Raw genomic sequence first — 17215 nt, 5'->3', positions numbered from 1 at the left:
CTCCTCGTGCGACCTGCCTCGTCTGATGAACTCTCCTCTTGAAGCACTAGAGAAGTTGATATGACCATTAATTTCGCATCATGTCTTTTTTCGGAACATGTCAGAGATAGAAAGTTGTGAAGGAGGACGTGGAATCTTGATCGCTTCTTTCTCTGTTTTTCGCTTGGGTGCAACTTTGCGACTGGTATCCTCGATTTCACTCGATGCTCTCTTGCTGCGAGCCTGAGGAGACCCTTCTCCAGCAGAAGATGCTGCTGCTACACCCACAGCTCACGGAGGGGAGGGAGGAGGAGAGCCTTCACCTTTTCCCGGAGAGAAGAAGGACGTGACTGTGGCGAGCCGCACGAACTTCTGCAGACAAGACACTCAGAAGCCTTGAGATCAAAGGGAGAGGGTTACCAGGGCTTCGGGGATCACAAATACTCGACCTGTCGCCAAGAGTCATAGGCAGGCGTGCTCGTGCTCCTTTACCTTCGTCGATACCCTTTCGCAGATGCTCGATCCTCTTCAGGTACCCCGACACGTCAAACTTCTTCTCGAGGCCACCCGCCGTCATGCTGCCATCGCCGCCCATCAAAAAGCGAGACCTCGAATACTCCTCACCATCGCACTGGACCCAGCACGGGCCGCTCGGGAAAGGGCCTGCGACGATTCCTCCTTAGAGCAGCGAGGGAGGAGAGGGGATGAGCGATGTGGGAGGGCGAGGAAGAGGAAAGGGAGGAGGTGGAGGGGAGGGGAGGTGGCGGGAACGGATGAACCAGGGGGGAGACAGCTCGAAAGATATGGAGAGAGGAGGAGTGTCGAGGAGGAGGTACCGGTCTGCATGCCCGAAGCACCATGCTACCCCTGCAAAGGCGTTCGCCCCTGAAGCAACAATCAGTCGCCCTTAGGATCTCCCCGCGACCTTTCCTCTTCCATCCAGCTCCCACTTATTGTTCTGAGCCACCAGGAATCTATACGCATCCTCCCACTTGTCCATCCACAAGATCACCTGCAACCGGACATCAAAAGCTTCCGCTCCCATTCTCTTCCCCTCCTCTCCCCTCTTCTCCCCTCGCAGACCTGCTTGGCCCAGTACATCCTCATGTAGTTATGCATCTTCCCCGTTATGATCATCTCGAACTGATGAGCTTGGTCAGCACTCCAGCAGACTTCCACCAGCATCCCATCCCACCTGAGCAGCATTCCAGTATTGATCGTGCGTCCTGCCCTGCTCCAGCTGCTCTTCAGTATACGTGTGCGTCCGCTTCTCGTGAGCGTGGTCCCTAGGGCATGAGTCAGCAGAGCTCGAGGAGGAGAGCCCTGGACCCGAGGCCACTTCGCGCCCAGTCAGGCAGGGACAAAGGTCTGAGCGAGGCAGGGTCAGTGTCGTCAGGTGGGGGACCAGTGGGGGAGCAACTGACGAGTCGTAGCTGGGGTTGTGGAGGACGAAGTTGACCGCGAACTCTCGTCGGACAATCAGCTCCTCGAGGAAGACATCGACGTCTTGTCTGTGCTCGGGGAACTTGGAGGCGAACTCTCTGGCCTTCATTGCGATTCTAACGGGAGAGATCTGACCGAACTGAAGGTAAGGAGACAGATGGCTCTGCCTGGGCACTGGTCAGCTGGTATCGGAGGACAGGCGCAGCTACTTGCGCAAGCTCGGATCGTTCCTCTTCAGCTGGTACTCATTGATTGCCTTTCCGTCAGCTCCCGAAGTCAAAAACTTTGACAAGAGCTCTTCAGCCTTGCAGGATCTCCATCACTCTGACAGCACGATCCTTCACCAACTCACTCGCGTCTCTCCTCCTTGGAGGAAGCAGGAGCAAGGAGGTACAGTCCGATCCACCACCAGCTGCTCGAGTTCGCATGCGCAGCACACATGAGCAATCAGCCGAGTGACAGGGATACTTTTACCTTGCTCATGATCTCGTCGAGAGGCAAGCTCATGTCCATCAGCTCGAGATCGTCATGCTTGTCAAAGTTGCTTTCAAAGTCCATGTCCACCGAAGGGAATAAGACGCGCTGCTCGCCTGCAGAGACCAGATATTTCTGTGCTGAAGCTCAGACAGCTTTCAAACAGGGCAAGTCTCACGTCGATCCACTTTGAAACCTTCGGCCTGAAAGTCGCTGCCGCCGGCTCTTGTACTTTGGACGCCACATCAGTTGGAACAACAACCTGTACACGTCAATGAATTGGCGTGCTCGAACACGATTGTTGTTTCACCTCTCCCTCAACGAGGACGATCTTCGTTGATGACTTGGCAAGAAGTTCTTTCCTCCACCCTCGCACTGTCCTTGTATACCCACAATCGAGCACAGTGCAGCAGGACTTGTCTTGAAGCAGAAGGATGGGATCGGGTGGCCTTCCTTTGACGACTGTAAACTTGATGCCCTGCCTCTGCAGGTTCAAGGAAACTTCTCGTAGCCCTTCTACCATGAAGGTGAAGTGCCTGCCCGGACAGGTCAGCCCTTGAACTTCCCCACCCGCCCCTCACCTCTCATTCGCCTCGGGGTACTTCTCGAAGAGGCAGAAGATGACCCAGAGAGGTTTCTGCATGTGGTTGCTGATGGAGATGGCGTGCTGCAGAGCATGGTTTTCTCTTGTTCGCTGAGCAGCGCTCATCCAGTACAGCACGTACAACCCTTCCTTCACCACCTCCTTCAGCGTTCGCTCCCTTGCCATGCCTGCGGCCCCCTTGTTGAGGCGGGCCCGATACTCCAGCGTAAATCGGTCATGGTCACAGGAAGAAGTTGAGTCTTCTTCTGCGAGTCATGGGGTTGCTGTCCAACCATGAGTGCCATGTAGCGACGAGCCTTCAACCAACTCGATCATGCTATTCTCAGGCTGCCAGACTCTGGGTGATGATGTACGGACACTACTCAGTGTTTCAAGGATGGAATTCTGTCAGTGAACAGAGACCTCAAAGCATCAGAGATTAGCTCTCTACAGTGGTATCAGCCAAGACACGAGGTTGACAATAATCCTCCCTACCAGAGCAAACAGTCCGCCGGTATGTAAACCGCATATGTCAACCGTCACAGAAAGAGGGACTCCGTAGAGGGGGACATGATGGACATTTCGTCAGTTTCACTGACACCTAATAACAATCCTTCTTCATATCTCCTCAATAAATTCCGTTGGAATTCATGAGGTAGTCGTCAAAGTTCAAGATCTGATCCACGCCGTTGGGGCCAGTGAGCTGGAAAAAAGTCACACGAGCTCAGATGACGCGAGGTTTCGAGGAACGGCAAACGAGAGCCTCACCACTCCCTGAGAAGAAGCATAGGTGTACGGGTTGGAGGTGCTGTGGTCAGGGAGAGACCTCTCATTGTCGACCTGGTTCTCATTGTATTCCTGAAGAAGCGATCAAACATCACTGACAGGTTCTTTCGCACATGCTCCCAGCAAGCTGATCTTACCAGGTCTTCCTCTGGAACGTTCTCGCCGACAGCCTGTCCACTTCAATCAGAGAGCAGGCAACATGGAATCGTTCGATCTCACCGTGTCAGCATCGTCCATATACTCGTTATAGTAGTAGGACGACGGACCCCTAACACAGCGATCAACAACAACAACATTTGTCAGCACATCTCCGCTATTCACTTGATTGTTCCTGGTCCAGGATTCTCCCAACCATTCTGATAGATCCAGTCGCTTCCATGTCCGTATTCCTGCCATTGAAACGACGTGTCAGTTTCTGTACCTGCTGAAGCTGCTGAGGCTTACCGGGCCGTTGGCCGTCATAGTGGTAGCCCACTGATATCCAGCTGTGACGATACAACGTGTCAAAGGGCGCAGATGGATTTGAATATGATAGGAAGAGCAAAACAACTCAACAGAGTGGTCACAGGGACTGGATCTGTCCAACCTGGATGTTCAGGCGCATCAGGATTCTCTCCATTGATGAAGTTGTATTCTCCGGTACCGAGGCCACCCTTGTGCACGTTCACCTCTGCCATCCCTCATCGCAGGAAGTTACCTTGTTGGTACCGAGTGCTGGGTTGTTCATTGGGTTCAAGGCACCATGGTACTCGAGGACAGAGCTTCATTTGTCGCGTCAGCTGGCGAACATGGTGCGACATGTCACGCTTACGCTCTGGAGTTGTCGTTGATGGCAACATGAGCAAGAGCAAGAACAGCCAAGAAAGACACTGCAACCAGGCTTCAGGCTGGAATCGGTGGGAACATTGACCATACCTGCGATAGCCACAGCCCCCCTCCTCAAGGAGAAGGAAGAGCGCTGAGCGAGCTCCTGCCCAACCATATCAACATAGCCCAAATACAACAACAAAATTGCTCGTCCAAGTATCACAACGTGGACGCAAACTATCGCTCATAATCCAGATAACGTGACAAACAGCGAACACAACAAAAGAAGTTGAGATGCCATGATTCATTTCTCTTGCAGGATTCGGCGGTGGAAGAAGAAGACAGAGCATAGAATAGGAGATCATATCTGCATTCTTCTTCTTTCCGCCAAAATCTTCTCCTCCCCATGCTCACCATGCCAGGAGCAATGGTCCCGTAGCTCCGCATTCCGCGCCAGTGAAGAGTCGTGTGCCCCTCATCCCCACTATTTCGATTGCCCTGATTGCCCTGGATGCCTGCTGGATGCCCCTCATACAGGATCAGTGGTCAACCGGCAATCGCGGATTCTTCCTCCGACCGGAGGAAACAATGAAGAATAATCTCCTTGCTGACGGGGGATCAGCACTGAAGCTTCGACGCAGAAGATGGAGGTAGGGAGGGAGGCTGAGGAGACGTGCTGAAGGAGCGAGGAGAGATCCATGACTGCACTAGGCAATGATGGTGAAGACAAGAGGCCATGAAGAGAAGTGGGCATCCGATCGAACTCCAGCCAGTGGCAAGCACTGTTAGAGGACGGTCGTAGAGCTGTAAACTCCGTAACTGCGAACGCGGCAGCCATGGCTCTAGACCAGAATGATGTCTACAACTTTGTAGGCTTCAGCATTCTCTTTTCAGCATGGATGGTGTTCTTCTTGTTCTTCTCTTCTCGCCTGATAGGCTTCCTGATATCTTTTCTTCTCAACCACCTGGTCTTTCACAGAAACGTTCTAATCGACATCAAGGGCATCCACTTTGCTGTGCTGAGAGGGTGCATCAGTGTAGGAGAGATCAAGATATCAACTCCGAACATGAACTTTCGAGCTGTAAGTGGGTACCTTTCGATCGCCTGGTGGCGGGAGTGGGCCAGGGACGGCACGACGATGATTCTCAATCTGAGTGGGCTGGAATGCGCTCTTGTCAACAACACAGCCAAGTACAACATCCTCGAAGAGCTGCTGGGAAGATCAAGGAACGAGACCGTTGAGATCGAGGAGAGCCTCCCGCCAAGGGCTTCAGGGATCTTCTGGCTTGCTCGCATGATCGGGATCAGAATCAACATGGGGACTATCACTATCGGCAACCCGAGCTTACCGACCATGGTCATCCTGGGATTCGAGGCGGCCAAGGGGAAGTTTGCTCTGCACCAGGACAAGAGGCTCTGTAGCCGTGTTGAGCTTGACTTGGACATAGTCGGCGTCAAGGTGAAGGTATGCGAGAACGAGGGATTTCAAGAGGACTTCTTCCGGCCGGGGGACCCTCGCAGGACCTTTCGCTCCCACCTCTTCTCCTGGGAAGCTTCGCACGTGTGGCACGGCATGGTTGCCGGGTTCAAGGACGCGTTTCCGTTCCTTCAGCACCTGGTGGACGGCAACGACAACATGTCAGATTGTGGAAGAAGTTCGATGGAAGGGGGTGAGAACGACGATCAGAGCAGGGCAGAGATAGGAGCGCAGAGCGGAACGAACAGCAGCGGGAGAGTGAAGTCGAGGGAGGGTATCGAGGAGATCCTGTCCAGTCAGCTGATCCACCTCAAGTTCTACGACCACCTGTCAGGGTTCCGCAGGGAAGTGAATGAGCCGTTGGAGTTCTGTGGAATGGAGCATGTGCAGGATCTTGAAAGGGGCCTGAGACTGACAGTCGTACATCCCACGATCGTCTACGGACCGTGGGAAGACAGGCAGAGGGCGATTCTTCAGAGTTTCTATTTCCCATTTGACTTCCAGGAGCGGCGAACGAGGAGGGCAAAGGCAGGTTACACGTCAGATCGATGCGGCTTCAGGACGAGAGTTGAGATCCGGGGATCAGTCCGCTTCAAGCTGCCGTTCAGCAGGGAGTCCAGCAGCAGGAAGGTAGACGCTAGATCCTCGTACACTCGTTACCTCGAGTCAGACGCCTTCCTAAAGTTCTTCAGCGGAACCACGAGGGAGGACGGGCGATCGTGCCCGTCTGACGTGTTCGAGACTTTCGGGAGGGGAGGGAGGCAGGATCAGGATAGTGCAGAGGCGCCACGTAAGGACCAGGGAGTCGAACAGCAGGAGGAAGGAGGGTCAGGAGGGTCGCACTCGGACCTTGAAGCTCTAGAGCAGGACGGGACTTCATCGTCAGAGACGACGGAGACGAGCTTCGAGAAGTCTGAGGATGGATCGACTGAGGAGGAGGAGGAGGAGTACGTGTTGAATTCAGTCTTGCCGGGAGACAGAGTGGACTCCCTCCCCCTGGTCGTTGTTGTCAACAACTTCGTCCCCTTCCACTACTCGCAGCAATCTCTCCACGAGAACTTCACGGATGTTGAGTTCGTAGAAGATGTGTCCATCTCGACCAGCATCGTCAGTGTCAAGTCTCAGAATGTGTTCTGGAAAGCTTCCAAGTTCAAGTTGAGCGTCTCGGTCCTGTCCGGGAAGAGGTACAACGACCTAAGAACGATCACATGGAAGATCAAGAGCACGAACAGCAGGCTGATTCTGCTCAGAGATCATGACAGACTGATTGCCTCGTTGATCTCCGATTGGATCTGGAAGCCTCCTGGAGTGCAAGCTAACGTGGACCCTGCGCGTTTCATGCCCAACATCGTCAAAGTGTTTGTGGACATGGATGGCAAGCTTGAGGTCAACCTGATCGTGAACGAAGACAACGTCGTCAACGATTTTGCCGACGATGACAACAACGCAATCCTGATGCTCAGGGCGAAGTCGCTGAGGGTGGAGACCCGAACTTGCAATGATGTCTTGCAGGCCATGAAAAGTGAGACTCAGTATGTGGTGTCTGTCGAGAGCCTGAATGGGATCATGAAGGAAGAAGCTCCTCGGAGCATCTCGCAGTTCATCTCTGGCCCCCTCCCAGAGTTCTTGAAGGGGAGGGGCCTGAGGGTATCAGGAAGCGTCCTCCGCCACAAGTGGAACGGGAAGGGCTATGCTGATATCGACAACTCCTCGATCTACATCGATGCGGATGGAGTAGTTCTGTTTGCCCACGGGCACTCACTCTCTACCATCAGCAACTTCATCAACAACTACTTCGGGTCCTGCTCGATCGCCGTCACAAGGAAGGAGTTCAATGCTACCAAGGACAAGAACGGCATCTGGGGTTGGAATCACAAGCAGCAGAAGACCTTCCTAAAACAGTTTCTCCGCAAGCAGGATCAGCAGGTTCCCAACAAGAACGAAACCTTTTTGCGCATCACCCTGTGCGATGTCTCCCTAGAGCTCCCCGAGCACGAGATCATCACCGCAAGGAAGCAGTCGTTTGCAACGGCACATGTCAACGAAGTCATCATCGAGATCCGCAACCAAACTCAACAGAGTGACCTGACCCTGCTCGTCTCACCGGCCTCCCTCCACTTCAAGAGTCCATCTGACAAGGTAAGGGAGAAACCAAGGAGCCCGGGCTCTGCTGGGGTTGTGCGCATTGACGGCATCGAGCTGCACCACAAGAAGCTCCTCGGGTCTTATCCCATGCAGCTGGTCTATCATGTATCCACCAGGATCATGTGCGGCAGGTGCGATGGCGAGATGTCTCCTACTCAGTTCCAGTCGTTGCTCGGCTTCTTCCAGCAGCTCCTGTCGTCCAATCACCGTCCTCTTAACATCGAGACCGACGTCGTTCCAGGCAGACTGTGGCAGCGTCGCCTCTCCTACGATATCTTAGATTGCCAAGTCGACGTCGTCTCGCTCACTCTCACGGACCCTTCCTACAAGATCCAGCTCGAGCTGTCTCAGGGTCTGCAGGTCAAGGGCGACTCGCTCGTCTGTAATGAGCATCATGCAGCCAAGATCGTTCAGGTACCCTCGTGCAAGCTTGTCCTGTGCGATGCTGCTAAGGACCCGTTCTACGTGTTCAACACGCTCCTCCCGAATCGTTCCTGCAATGCCAACACCCTCTGCTATGAGCTCGCCAGGGTGCAGACTTCGTTGGTGATCAGGCTGTTCAAGAAGTACTCGACATCAAAAGAGGACGCCGAGAACCAGTTGACCTTCCTGGTTGAGAACGACAGGCAGACTGGAAGGCTTGCCGACGTGATCGCAAATGAGAAGCAGAAGATTGGGGGGAGGCCAGGAAATATCTCAGAGCGCTCCTTCTCCAAGACTCCCTCCTCCGAGGTGTACACGACGGCTGCGGACTTCATCACTGCAGACGACGCTTCCTCTTTCTCAACGTCCGACGGGTCGCTCCTTGACAGCGATGATGACTTCCGAGAAGTGTCGGACACTTTGATGGAGAGAGAAGAGTTTTCGGGTCAAGTTTCCACGTCATACGAGGTAGTCCCGCTGAACTTCTCTTGTTCTTGTGCCAACACCAAGGCAGCGACGGTCAAGATGGCGAAGTTGAGACTGTACACTCCCTTCCATCCTAAGTCCTTCACTACTTTTGACCAGAAGGAGTTCGATCGCGTCAAAGATCAATTCATGGATGACTACGACAGGAAACTAGACACGCTTCTCGGGGAGAAGACGGTCAGGGTGAACGGGTGGAAGGTTTTGCAGCACGAGCAGCTCCCTTCCTTGAACCAGGACGGGAAGTCAGAGGACGTCTTTGTGGAAGAGCAAGTCTGTGTGTCAGCAGGGCTGGTGCAAGCGAGCGTGTGCGACATAGCCCTGTTGAAGCTCCTCTCCTTAGCAGAGAACCTTCCTCATCTCACCAGCTCTGTGGAGGGATGTTTGAGTAGGATGAAGCGGGCGAACTCTCCGCCGTCTGCGTCATACGCCTTCAGCGCCTTGCACGAGAGGAGGAAGACGGTGGTGGTGAATGTGGATGGGACGGAGTTGAAACTGTTCAAGCTGTCGGAGGACGAGGCGACAGCTCCTGAGCAGAGGAACGTGAGGTCAGAGATGAGGAAGAAGAGGGAGAATGGGAAAGAGGACGAGGTGCTGAGCAAACTTGTCCTTGCCTTCGGCTTCAAGACGATCAAGTCGAAGATAAGCCTGTCAGAATGGCAGGATCCCTTCATTCAGCAGTCCAACGTCAACGGAGAGCAGGAGGGAGCGATGAAGAAGGAGAAGAAGATTGCAGTCGACTTCTCGATGAGGAAGATTCTTTGCTTCTTCTGCATGCAGGGGTACAGCAGGTCCTTCTTGAGAGAGCAAGTCGGGCTGCCCAGCAGCATGATGCACAGGGTCATCGGAGAGTCGTTCCTCCGAGCTGAGGAGGATGAGAGCTTGCGGCACCTGCTCATCGTTTCTGTCGAAGGCCTCACGCTGAGCCTCAACAAGACGGTGATAGCAGATGTGTCAGAGGTCGATGACTGGCAGCTGAATGTCGGAGCCGTCCTGTCTGCCATGGATCAGACCTGCATCGCCTCCCTGCTGCCCTTCCTTGTCATGTACGCGGAGATTGTCAAACGGTTTCAAGACAACCTCAGGCAACGGACCTCGATCATGAAGCGAAACATCGGCATGCTCATCGATCAGGCTGTGCCTGACACTGTCCGAACTTCCCAGCTGAACAGAACGTCGTCGTTCAACTCCTTCTCCACCGACTCCTCACACGACCTCCCCAACTTGAACCTCTCTCACCTCAGAAGGAGCAAGAGCGACGATCCGAGGAACTGGAAGGACAGTCGCTTCAAGTCTCCGCAAGCTATCAAGAATCTGCAACGACACACCAGCGAGGACTACCGGCGTATTGCTTCCCAGCTGTCGAAACAAGTTTCTTATCACTCCGTTGTGACGTTTGTTCGGGCTTGCTCAGGTCATGACATCAAGGAGCTCAACAGTTGTTTGAAGTTGCCGCAATCCTGGGAGTTTGTCTCCCCACAGACTCTGAAGGCTGTCTGCGGTGCATGCAAGCTCAAGAGCCAGGAAGAAGAAGCGAGTGTCTCAGACTGGAGTTGCGTCGTGTCTGCCTCATTCCCCAAGTTCACTGTCCTCACTCTTCCCCCTGGATGCTCTCTGGCGGGGTCAGAGAAGGAGCTTCGGTCACTCAATCTGAGCGACATCTCCTCCAGTGAGGCGTTCAGAAAGGCCAACGACATCAGCTGCCTGCAGATCCTGGATACCAAGGTGACGGTGAACGGGAACATGTTCAGCTCGCAGCCATCAGCGGAGAGGAGGGTTCCCAGCTCGTTGAGAGCGAACAGGCAAGGAGACCTGAGCATCATCGCCAACGTGCAATGCAAGAAGATAAACATCCACATCTTCCCTCTCTTTGCTGAGATGGCCGAGACGGTCTCGACCGTGTGCAGGAGGGTCGGCCGACGGTTTGCATCAGGGGTGATCTCCTCCTACCTCGAGAAGGAGGCGCAGACTGTGAAGTCCAGCAAGAGGATCGTGTCGTTCAAGGAGAACATGGTGGAGTGGAACGGAGAGGCGGAAGAGAAGAGCAAGCGCGATGTGTGCGTGGTGCTTCCTATCCAGGGGGTTCTGAAACGGGTGGACATGCCCAAGGACACCAGGAAGGAGCCAATGACGTTTGCCGCCGCCCTCTCAACGCAGGGGGACAAGAAGTGTATGAGGGGGATGAGAGGTCTCGCAGCCCACGGGAGGAGCAACTCTCTGCCCTCTTTCTCGGCCGTTGAGAACGCCCTGGCGATCAGCAACTTGCTGTCGGACCTGATTGCGAAGCCGTCGGAGGGGGAAACAGCCAAAACAAGGAGGAGGAAGACCAACACTAAGATCCACGTCTACTGCCAACTTGATGTGGAGCTGTGTGCCGACCTCCCTCACGTCGGGCGGGTAATGCTGGTGATGTCGCCCATCTCCCTCCTGCTCACCGACGTTGGGGACGCGAAGGAGCAGCAGGGAAAGAAGATGAAGACGGGAGTCTCGTCACAGATCAAGACCATAGAGGTCAAAGTTGAGAAGATAGCAGAGGACGAGTTCTCGTCGTTGGGGTCGATCGTCGGCAGGGAGATCAATCTGTCCGTCAAGACTTGCTCAGTCTTCCCTGCTCGTCAATCATCCGAGCAGACCAAGGGCGCTGCAGGTGTGAAGAACTTCCAGGAAACTATGAGGGCTGCAGTGACGGAGCAGGAGCACGAGGAGACGGGAGGGATCTTAGACATCAAAGAGCTCCAAGTCCTCGACGTCTCCCTCAACAAGGTCGATGGCAACCTGCTCCAGAAGCTCGTCTACGCGTGGTTCCCTCCCTCCAACAAGATTGAGATCGCGTCTATCCGTTCAGGACTGGACGGGGGAGGCCAGGGGGGTCACGGGAACTCGGTCCTCGAGCTCATCCTCCGTGTGCAGAGTCTGCGCGCTAGCGTGAAGGTTCTACAAGACGTCTCCCTGAACTACGTCATAGCTGACGGGCTCAGCACAACCTGGCGCCGATACGTCCTGTGCGACTACGATGAAGTGATGAGAGAATCGATGAACCGTCAAGCGCACTCGCTGATCACTATGAGGGTCCACAAGGGGAACCTCCGGAGCTCGAAGCAGGGAGGGGGCAAGGACAGGCATCCTGCCATCGCCCTCCCTGAGATTCACCTGGTGACGGAAGTCCTTACCAACGGAGGCCGGGCCGCGTTTGACGGGAGGCTGCACAAGGGAGGGGAGAGAAGGACGGAGGGCAGGGCGACTGAGGTGAGTGAGATCAAGTTGCTGGTCTCTGTCGAGCAGGTGTGCAACGAGGTCCGAGCTGAAATCCTCAATCATCTCCTGGAGATCCAGAGGACGATGAAGAACGAAATCGACGTCTTCCTGCAGGAAGCTGAGAAATACGCCAAGAGGTACTCCTCCTCTCCCTCCGGCGACTCTCGGGTGCTTCTATCTCGCATCACCTTCCACGTCACCTTTGTGATGATGGGCATTCGGCTGAGAGTTGCCTCCCCGTCTGCCTCGCTCATGCTGGACACGGGGTTGATCTCCGTGCAGGCTGAGCTGAAGCCCAGCTCGTCTCTTCACAGCTCATCGATGTGGAGGGTTGCCCTGGACGGCTTCACCCTGGCACTGACCTCTACCTCCGTGAAGGCTTCGTCCTCCACCCCTCGAGACGCCAGCGCGTCAGGTCCCAAGAGGAAGCAGAAAAAGAACTTGATCCAAGCTCAGATGACGACCAACCTCAAGGTGCAGAACTACGCAGGGGAGACGGCGATGTCGTCGGACCTCCAAGAGGACGTGGTGACCTGGCTGCCGTCACGAGAGGAAAAGGTCGGATCTCCTCACAAGCTCTCCATCTTTATCAGGAACACGACGATCGTCGCACGTCCTGGTTGCGTGCGGACGTTCATAGAGTTTGGCAACCATTACGTCGAGGCATACAAGGCATACCAGGAGCAGAGGAAAGCGATTCACCTCGAGGCCCTGGATAAGTCGATCAAGCGGATGGTCAACTCCGGGAAGACAGCAGCCGGCAGCCGCCTGATGAACAAGAACCACGAGAGCTTGATGAACAACATCTACTTGCATGTCGAGCTGCGGGAGACAGTGATCTCCATGGTTTACGAATATGAGATCTCCAACGATTTCTGCTTCACCGTCGACGAGAAGGCGAAAGCGTCTGATTACTTCCAGAGCTTCTTGTCGATAAGAGATCAACAGCAACAGGACAGGCTTGGCTTGCACAACGCTCGATCTCTGATAGCCTGCCTGCATATGATTGACCTCAGTGCAGAGAGCTCGTCCTCGTCCTCGTCCTCCACCTTCGACCGAATGATGCTGTCACACCTGGACTTCCAGAACCTTGCTGTCGGCTTCTCGTCCGAGAAGTTGAAGCTTCCTGACAGCCTGCAGTCTTACGATCATCTGAGAAAGCTGCTGAGTGCTAACGGGTTCATCCTGAAAGAGGCCTCGGGCGATTTCAGTCTCATCGCCAAGCAGCCGACAGGAGCAGCGTACGAGGAGCTCGAAGTTTGTCTAGTCATGTCGCTTCCCTCCTTCGAGATGGAGATGGACTCGCAAACGGTCGAGAGCTTCTTTCAGTTCCACAACTCCTGGGGGATCCACAGAGCCTTCGACTCTCCCTACTACCAACAATCACCCGACCCCGACAACGTCGAGGAGGACCAGGAAGCAGCGACGGAGCCGGCGGAGAGAAGCACGCTGAGGCTGATGGACTTGAAGTCTGAGAAGAAGTTCAGATGCGTGAAGTTGAACTTGTCGCTTCATTCAGCGACGGGCATCCTCACCATCTATCACAAAGCAGGAAGCGACACCCGGAGGAGGCACAAAGTCGCACCCAAGAAGCCTGATAGCAACGAGGAGCCTGACATTCTCCTTTGCGTTCCCTTCCCCGAGTTTGACATCGCGGCCTGCGGCAAGTTGTTCTTTGCTATGAAGGGATTCGGAGGCAAGGCGGACAGAGAAAACTCTCAGATCCCTTGGAGGTGGAAAGGAAACTCGCAGATTGATATCGACGGGGAAGTTTTCAGCCTCCCGGACACCCTCATAGTCTGTGAGATGCGCATGCCTCGAGATAAGCAGGGAAACGTACGGGAGCTCTGGTTTTCTCCCCTCGTCCTCGACTTTCTCAATGAAGTCCTCAGTCTGCATTCGCAGTACACGAGTCGTATTCAAGCCTCAAAGTCCAGCCCTCCTCTGTCTGTGACTCCTGAAGCCCGATCCGCAAGGAGCGAAGGGAAGGGACAGCAGCGCGGCGCTATCAAGATGCTGATGAACAGGACGGTCTACTCCATGCGGTTCGCGTCCTTCGACGTCAGACTGTCAGCCGTGGAGTCAGGAAAGCCCGAGCTCGACAATCGCGATCTCTTCGCCGTCCTCTCCATCCAGAAGCTCGACCTCATGACCTGCTTCAGCTCGCGGGAGCAACTTCGGGAGGGGACGATGCACCTTGCGGATGGAGTCTGGAGGTACCTGTGCCTCAACGTGGAGCAGGTGACGTTCAAACTTGTCCAGCAACAGATCGACTCGACCATGGTGAGGAGGGAAGGAGCTCATCCTGACTCCTACGTCAGCTTCCAAGGCATCTCGGCATCCGCCACCTCCTTCGAGAACAACAATCAGCTGCTGACGTCGTTCATCGCGACCTTGGTCTCAGTGAAGGGCCTTGTCAACATTCGATCCATGTTCAATGCTTCGTCGCTGCTTGAATCTTGGTTGGTTGCTGGCAAGAACATCTCCCTTCCTCACAAAGCTGGCAACCTCGTCGCTCCACGTCGTTCGTTCATCTCGCGCGTGAAGGAGCGAAAGAAATCTTTCTTTCGCTTGTCTGTGCAAGTCAAGGAGTGCAACGTTGCCGTCGAGCATCCCCTAGGTCATGCCAGGTTGAGCAACAAACCCGGCATGGACGAGCGGAGGGCCCATCCCATCACCTTCTACTTCGACAAGGGATCGCTGGATCGAGACAAGGCGGGGCTGCAGCAGCAGGAAGGCATCGCCTCCTGCACTCTCGGTGAAATTTGACTTGGAACAAGCGGAGAGTTGTGACCTGGTTACACCAGATATGATCAGAGTTGAAAGCCCCATGAGAGACGATTCTCTCTTGAAGATCGCGAGCGCTCTTCAGCAAGGATACTTCTTGAAGCAGACGGAGCCGGACGAGAAGATGAACAGGTGATGACCTCAGTCATGCATATGTTTGCTTGGCCAGTCATGCATATGTTTGCTTGCCTTCCTCTAAACAACATGGCACCTCAGAGCAATGTCGCTGATCGCTGGCTCGAAGTACGCCTTCTGCGACCTGAGGTCCATCCGACACTGATCGCGAGATCTCTTGACATTCTTTTTCTTAGCCTGGATGGCTCCAAAGTGCTTGAGCTCAGGTCCAACGACACGCATGCAGCCATCAACAGCAGCTTCCCAGGTCATGGGCACGAAGGGGATCCTGTTTCCAAGCTGCTCCTGAGGTGTTGAAGAGCATCCACACTTACCTCCTCAGATATAACTAATGGATCATTTCAGATTTTCTCGTCTGTTGATTCACGTTTCAAGTGAGACAACTCCGACCCTGATGAGCATCTGGAAGAGAATGTCATCTGCCCTCCAGACAAGCAACAAGACTGCTAGGAAGGTTCCTCTTGGTCTTTGTTCGCTCCCCCACTACTCACTGGTCCTTTCTAAAGGCCCCCAATGGAGATGCAGCTGGGAAGAATGCTCATCAACATCTGTCAAGATCCTTCTCAGCGTTTACGACGGACGCGGAGTACGAGACACAGGTGAAGGAGAGGAAGAAATCATTCAAGGAAGCGTTGCACCCGAGTCAAACTCAGGTCTCGGAAGGACAGATGGTGAGGAGGGATCCCTGTTGTTGGAGGAGTCCAGGGCTCTCTGATCCCTCCTGCAGGTGATGGGAGCGATTGCCATCGTAGGTGAAGAGATACACGTCACCTGTTTCGACAGCAGCATAGCGGAGGGTGTTCAGTGTTGTCAAGTATCCATCCACGATGTTGTTCTGAACTTCCAGATGGAAGAGAACCTGGTAGGATAAAGGACTATCTCACGTGAAATGTTGCGCTGACTTGTCCCAAGGCTGAATCTGATATGTATCGCTTCTTGCAACTGAAAGCAAACATGGTGTATGTCATACGAGTAAGCAAAGGCCCGCCTTCCAAGGTCAGTTGACGTGTCGTTTGGTGCCCTCCTGTTGATTCTTGCAACCAGGACATCACTTGCAACAGGATCAAGCAGGGTGTTATGCGACATCTTGGCGCTGACTACATCGTTCACATTCCCGACATTACGATCGATTTGTCTACCATACAGATTTGTAGCGGTGATCATTTGTACTCATCAGCCTGCTTGTGGCGTCTGATGCTCTTTGCAGGTGGCAAAAACCGCTCGAAACTTGTTCATTGTGAATTCGACTCAAACTTCAAATCTCCCATCGAGGTCAATGTGGACTTCTATCAATACGAGTATCTACAGCAGCTGTTCAAACGATACAAGGTTTTTCCTTGCGTCTGCACTGGATGATGAGAACTGACGGAAAGCTTCAGAACTCAAGGAGAGACGACATGTCCTCAGACTTCGATCATCCTCCTCTGAACGACTTGTTTTCTCCTCTCTCAGAATCTCAAAGTCGATCTTCATTGCAGCGTGAGAAGAACTTGACGCAAGGCCTCAAGCTCGACTACAGGTGCGCCAAATGCGGTCGTGTCTCGCGGGGCTCAGGCTCACAATCCTGATGAAGGTGCTTGAAGTTCAAGCTTGAACCACCGATCGCGGCCATCAGTGAAGTGCCGATTGACATCATAACGATCTTGAGCTGGCTTGGGATCCGCAAGAGAGAGACGATAGTTGGGATGGTAAGGGTTGCGCGCGATCTTTCGCTCCTGACAGACTGCGGCAACAGCTTCACGAGGGGATCATACAGAACTCCGAGAAGATCCTCGACCAGGTCAACGCGCGTCTCAAGGGCATGGACCCGCACGGCGTCACTGACAAGTAGTCGGTAGATCATGTTGTACTAGTATGTAAATACCTCTTGAACTCTCTCACTGAGAGTCAGCAAACCGTCAGTATGAAAGGGCTGCTCAGACTCGACTCGGCCAGTCGGACTTCCGAATTAATCTGGCGGTCTGATGGATCGCATGCCAGCCGTGCCAGTCAGATAGCGCCGAGCTAACAAAAACGGTGGCCAGCGGGTGTGTTGATCCGATATGCATAGTACTGCCGGCCGCCCGGCACCTGTAAACCAATTGTGTTTTCGGTGCCGGCCGCCCTCAGACGCAGTGCTAAGCATACAGCACGGTCTATCCGACTGTGACTCATGAAGGCTGGCTTGTTGCACCTGATGTCGATATGATGTCTGCATTACTTTGGCTTAGTACAAGTCTAACAAACTTGCCAGTTGTGCTCCGTCCCCCGACGGTACCGTCGGGTCAGCCTGGTGACTCACTAACACTGAGAGTCGGGGGCCGGGGGGCGGCCCGGGCGGGCCGCTTGCAGGGGAACATGCGGTTTGATTCGATTTCATTCGATTGATGTGCCGGTTTCGCTCGAAAAAGAACTTCTTAAAATATTTTTTAAACGGCCCCGCGGGACTCTTTTCCAA

The 17215-nt window shown here is 54.1% G+C and overlaps 2 protein-coding genes across 2 annotated transcripts; one reads left to right on the top strand and one right to left on the bottom strand.

Moving 5' to 3' along the window:
* Positions 1-78: 78 nt before the first annotated feature.
* GUITHDRAFT_164772 (hypothetical protein) lies at positions 79-4530 on the bottom strand (the record flags this gene model as incomplete). The annotated part of the gene is made up of 25 exons (XM_005827013.1): positions 4487-4530; positions 4181-4235; positions 4077-4134; positions 3963-4026; positions 3852-3918; positions 3710-3750; positions 3587-3654; positions 3485-3533; positions 3403-3435; positions 3248-3337; positions 2478-2698; positions 2207-2432; positions 2075-2158; positions 1897-2031; positions 1775-1834; positions 1632-1726; positions 1175-1589; positions 1063-1122; positions 905-991; positions 845-864; positions 604-642; positions 472-557; positions 400-428; positions 303-351; positions 79-254 (listed from the first exon to the last, which is right to left on the bottom strand). The coding sequence occupies exons 1-25, from the start codon at positions 4517-4519 to the stop codon at positions 79-81; spliced, it is 2340 nt and encodes a 779-aa protein (XP_005827070.1). The 5' UTR covers positions 4520-4530.
* Positions 4531-4716: 186 nt separating this feature from the next.
* GUITHDRAFT_113825 (hypothetical protein) lies at positions 4717-16609 on the top strand (the record flags this gene model as incomplete). The annotated part of the gene is made up of 16 exons (XM_005827012.1): positions 4717-4722; positions 4784-4856; positions 4907-14614; positions 14664-14775; positions 14860-14907; positions 14955-15068; positions 15124-15232; positions 15285-15377; positions 15432-15449; positions 15506-15640; positions 15691-15774; positions 15823-15934; positions 15986-16107; positions 16158-16297; positions 16352-16466; positions 16514-16609. The coding sequence occupies 16 exons, from the start codon at positions 4717-4719 to the stop codon at positions 16607-16609; spliced, it is 11085 nt and encodes a 3694-aa protein (XP_005827069.1).
* Between the last annotated feature and the right edge of the window lie 606 nt (positions 16610-17215).

The sequence above is a fragment of the Guillardia theta genome (assembly GCF_000315625.1).
Source record: "Guillardia theta CCMP2712 unplaced genomic scaffold GUITHscaffold_70, whole genome shotgun sequence".
NCBI classification, from domain to species: Eukaryota; class Cryptophyceae; order Pyrenomonadales; family Geminigeraceae; genus Guillardia; species Guillardia theta.
This window is presented reverse-complemented; position numbering and strand designations above follow the sequence as displayed.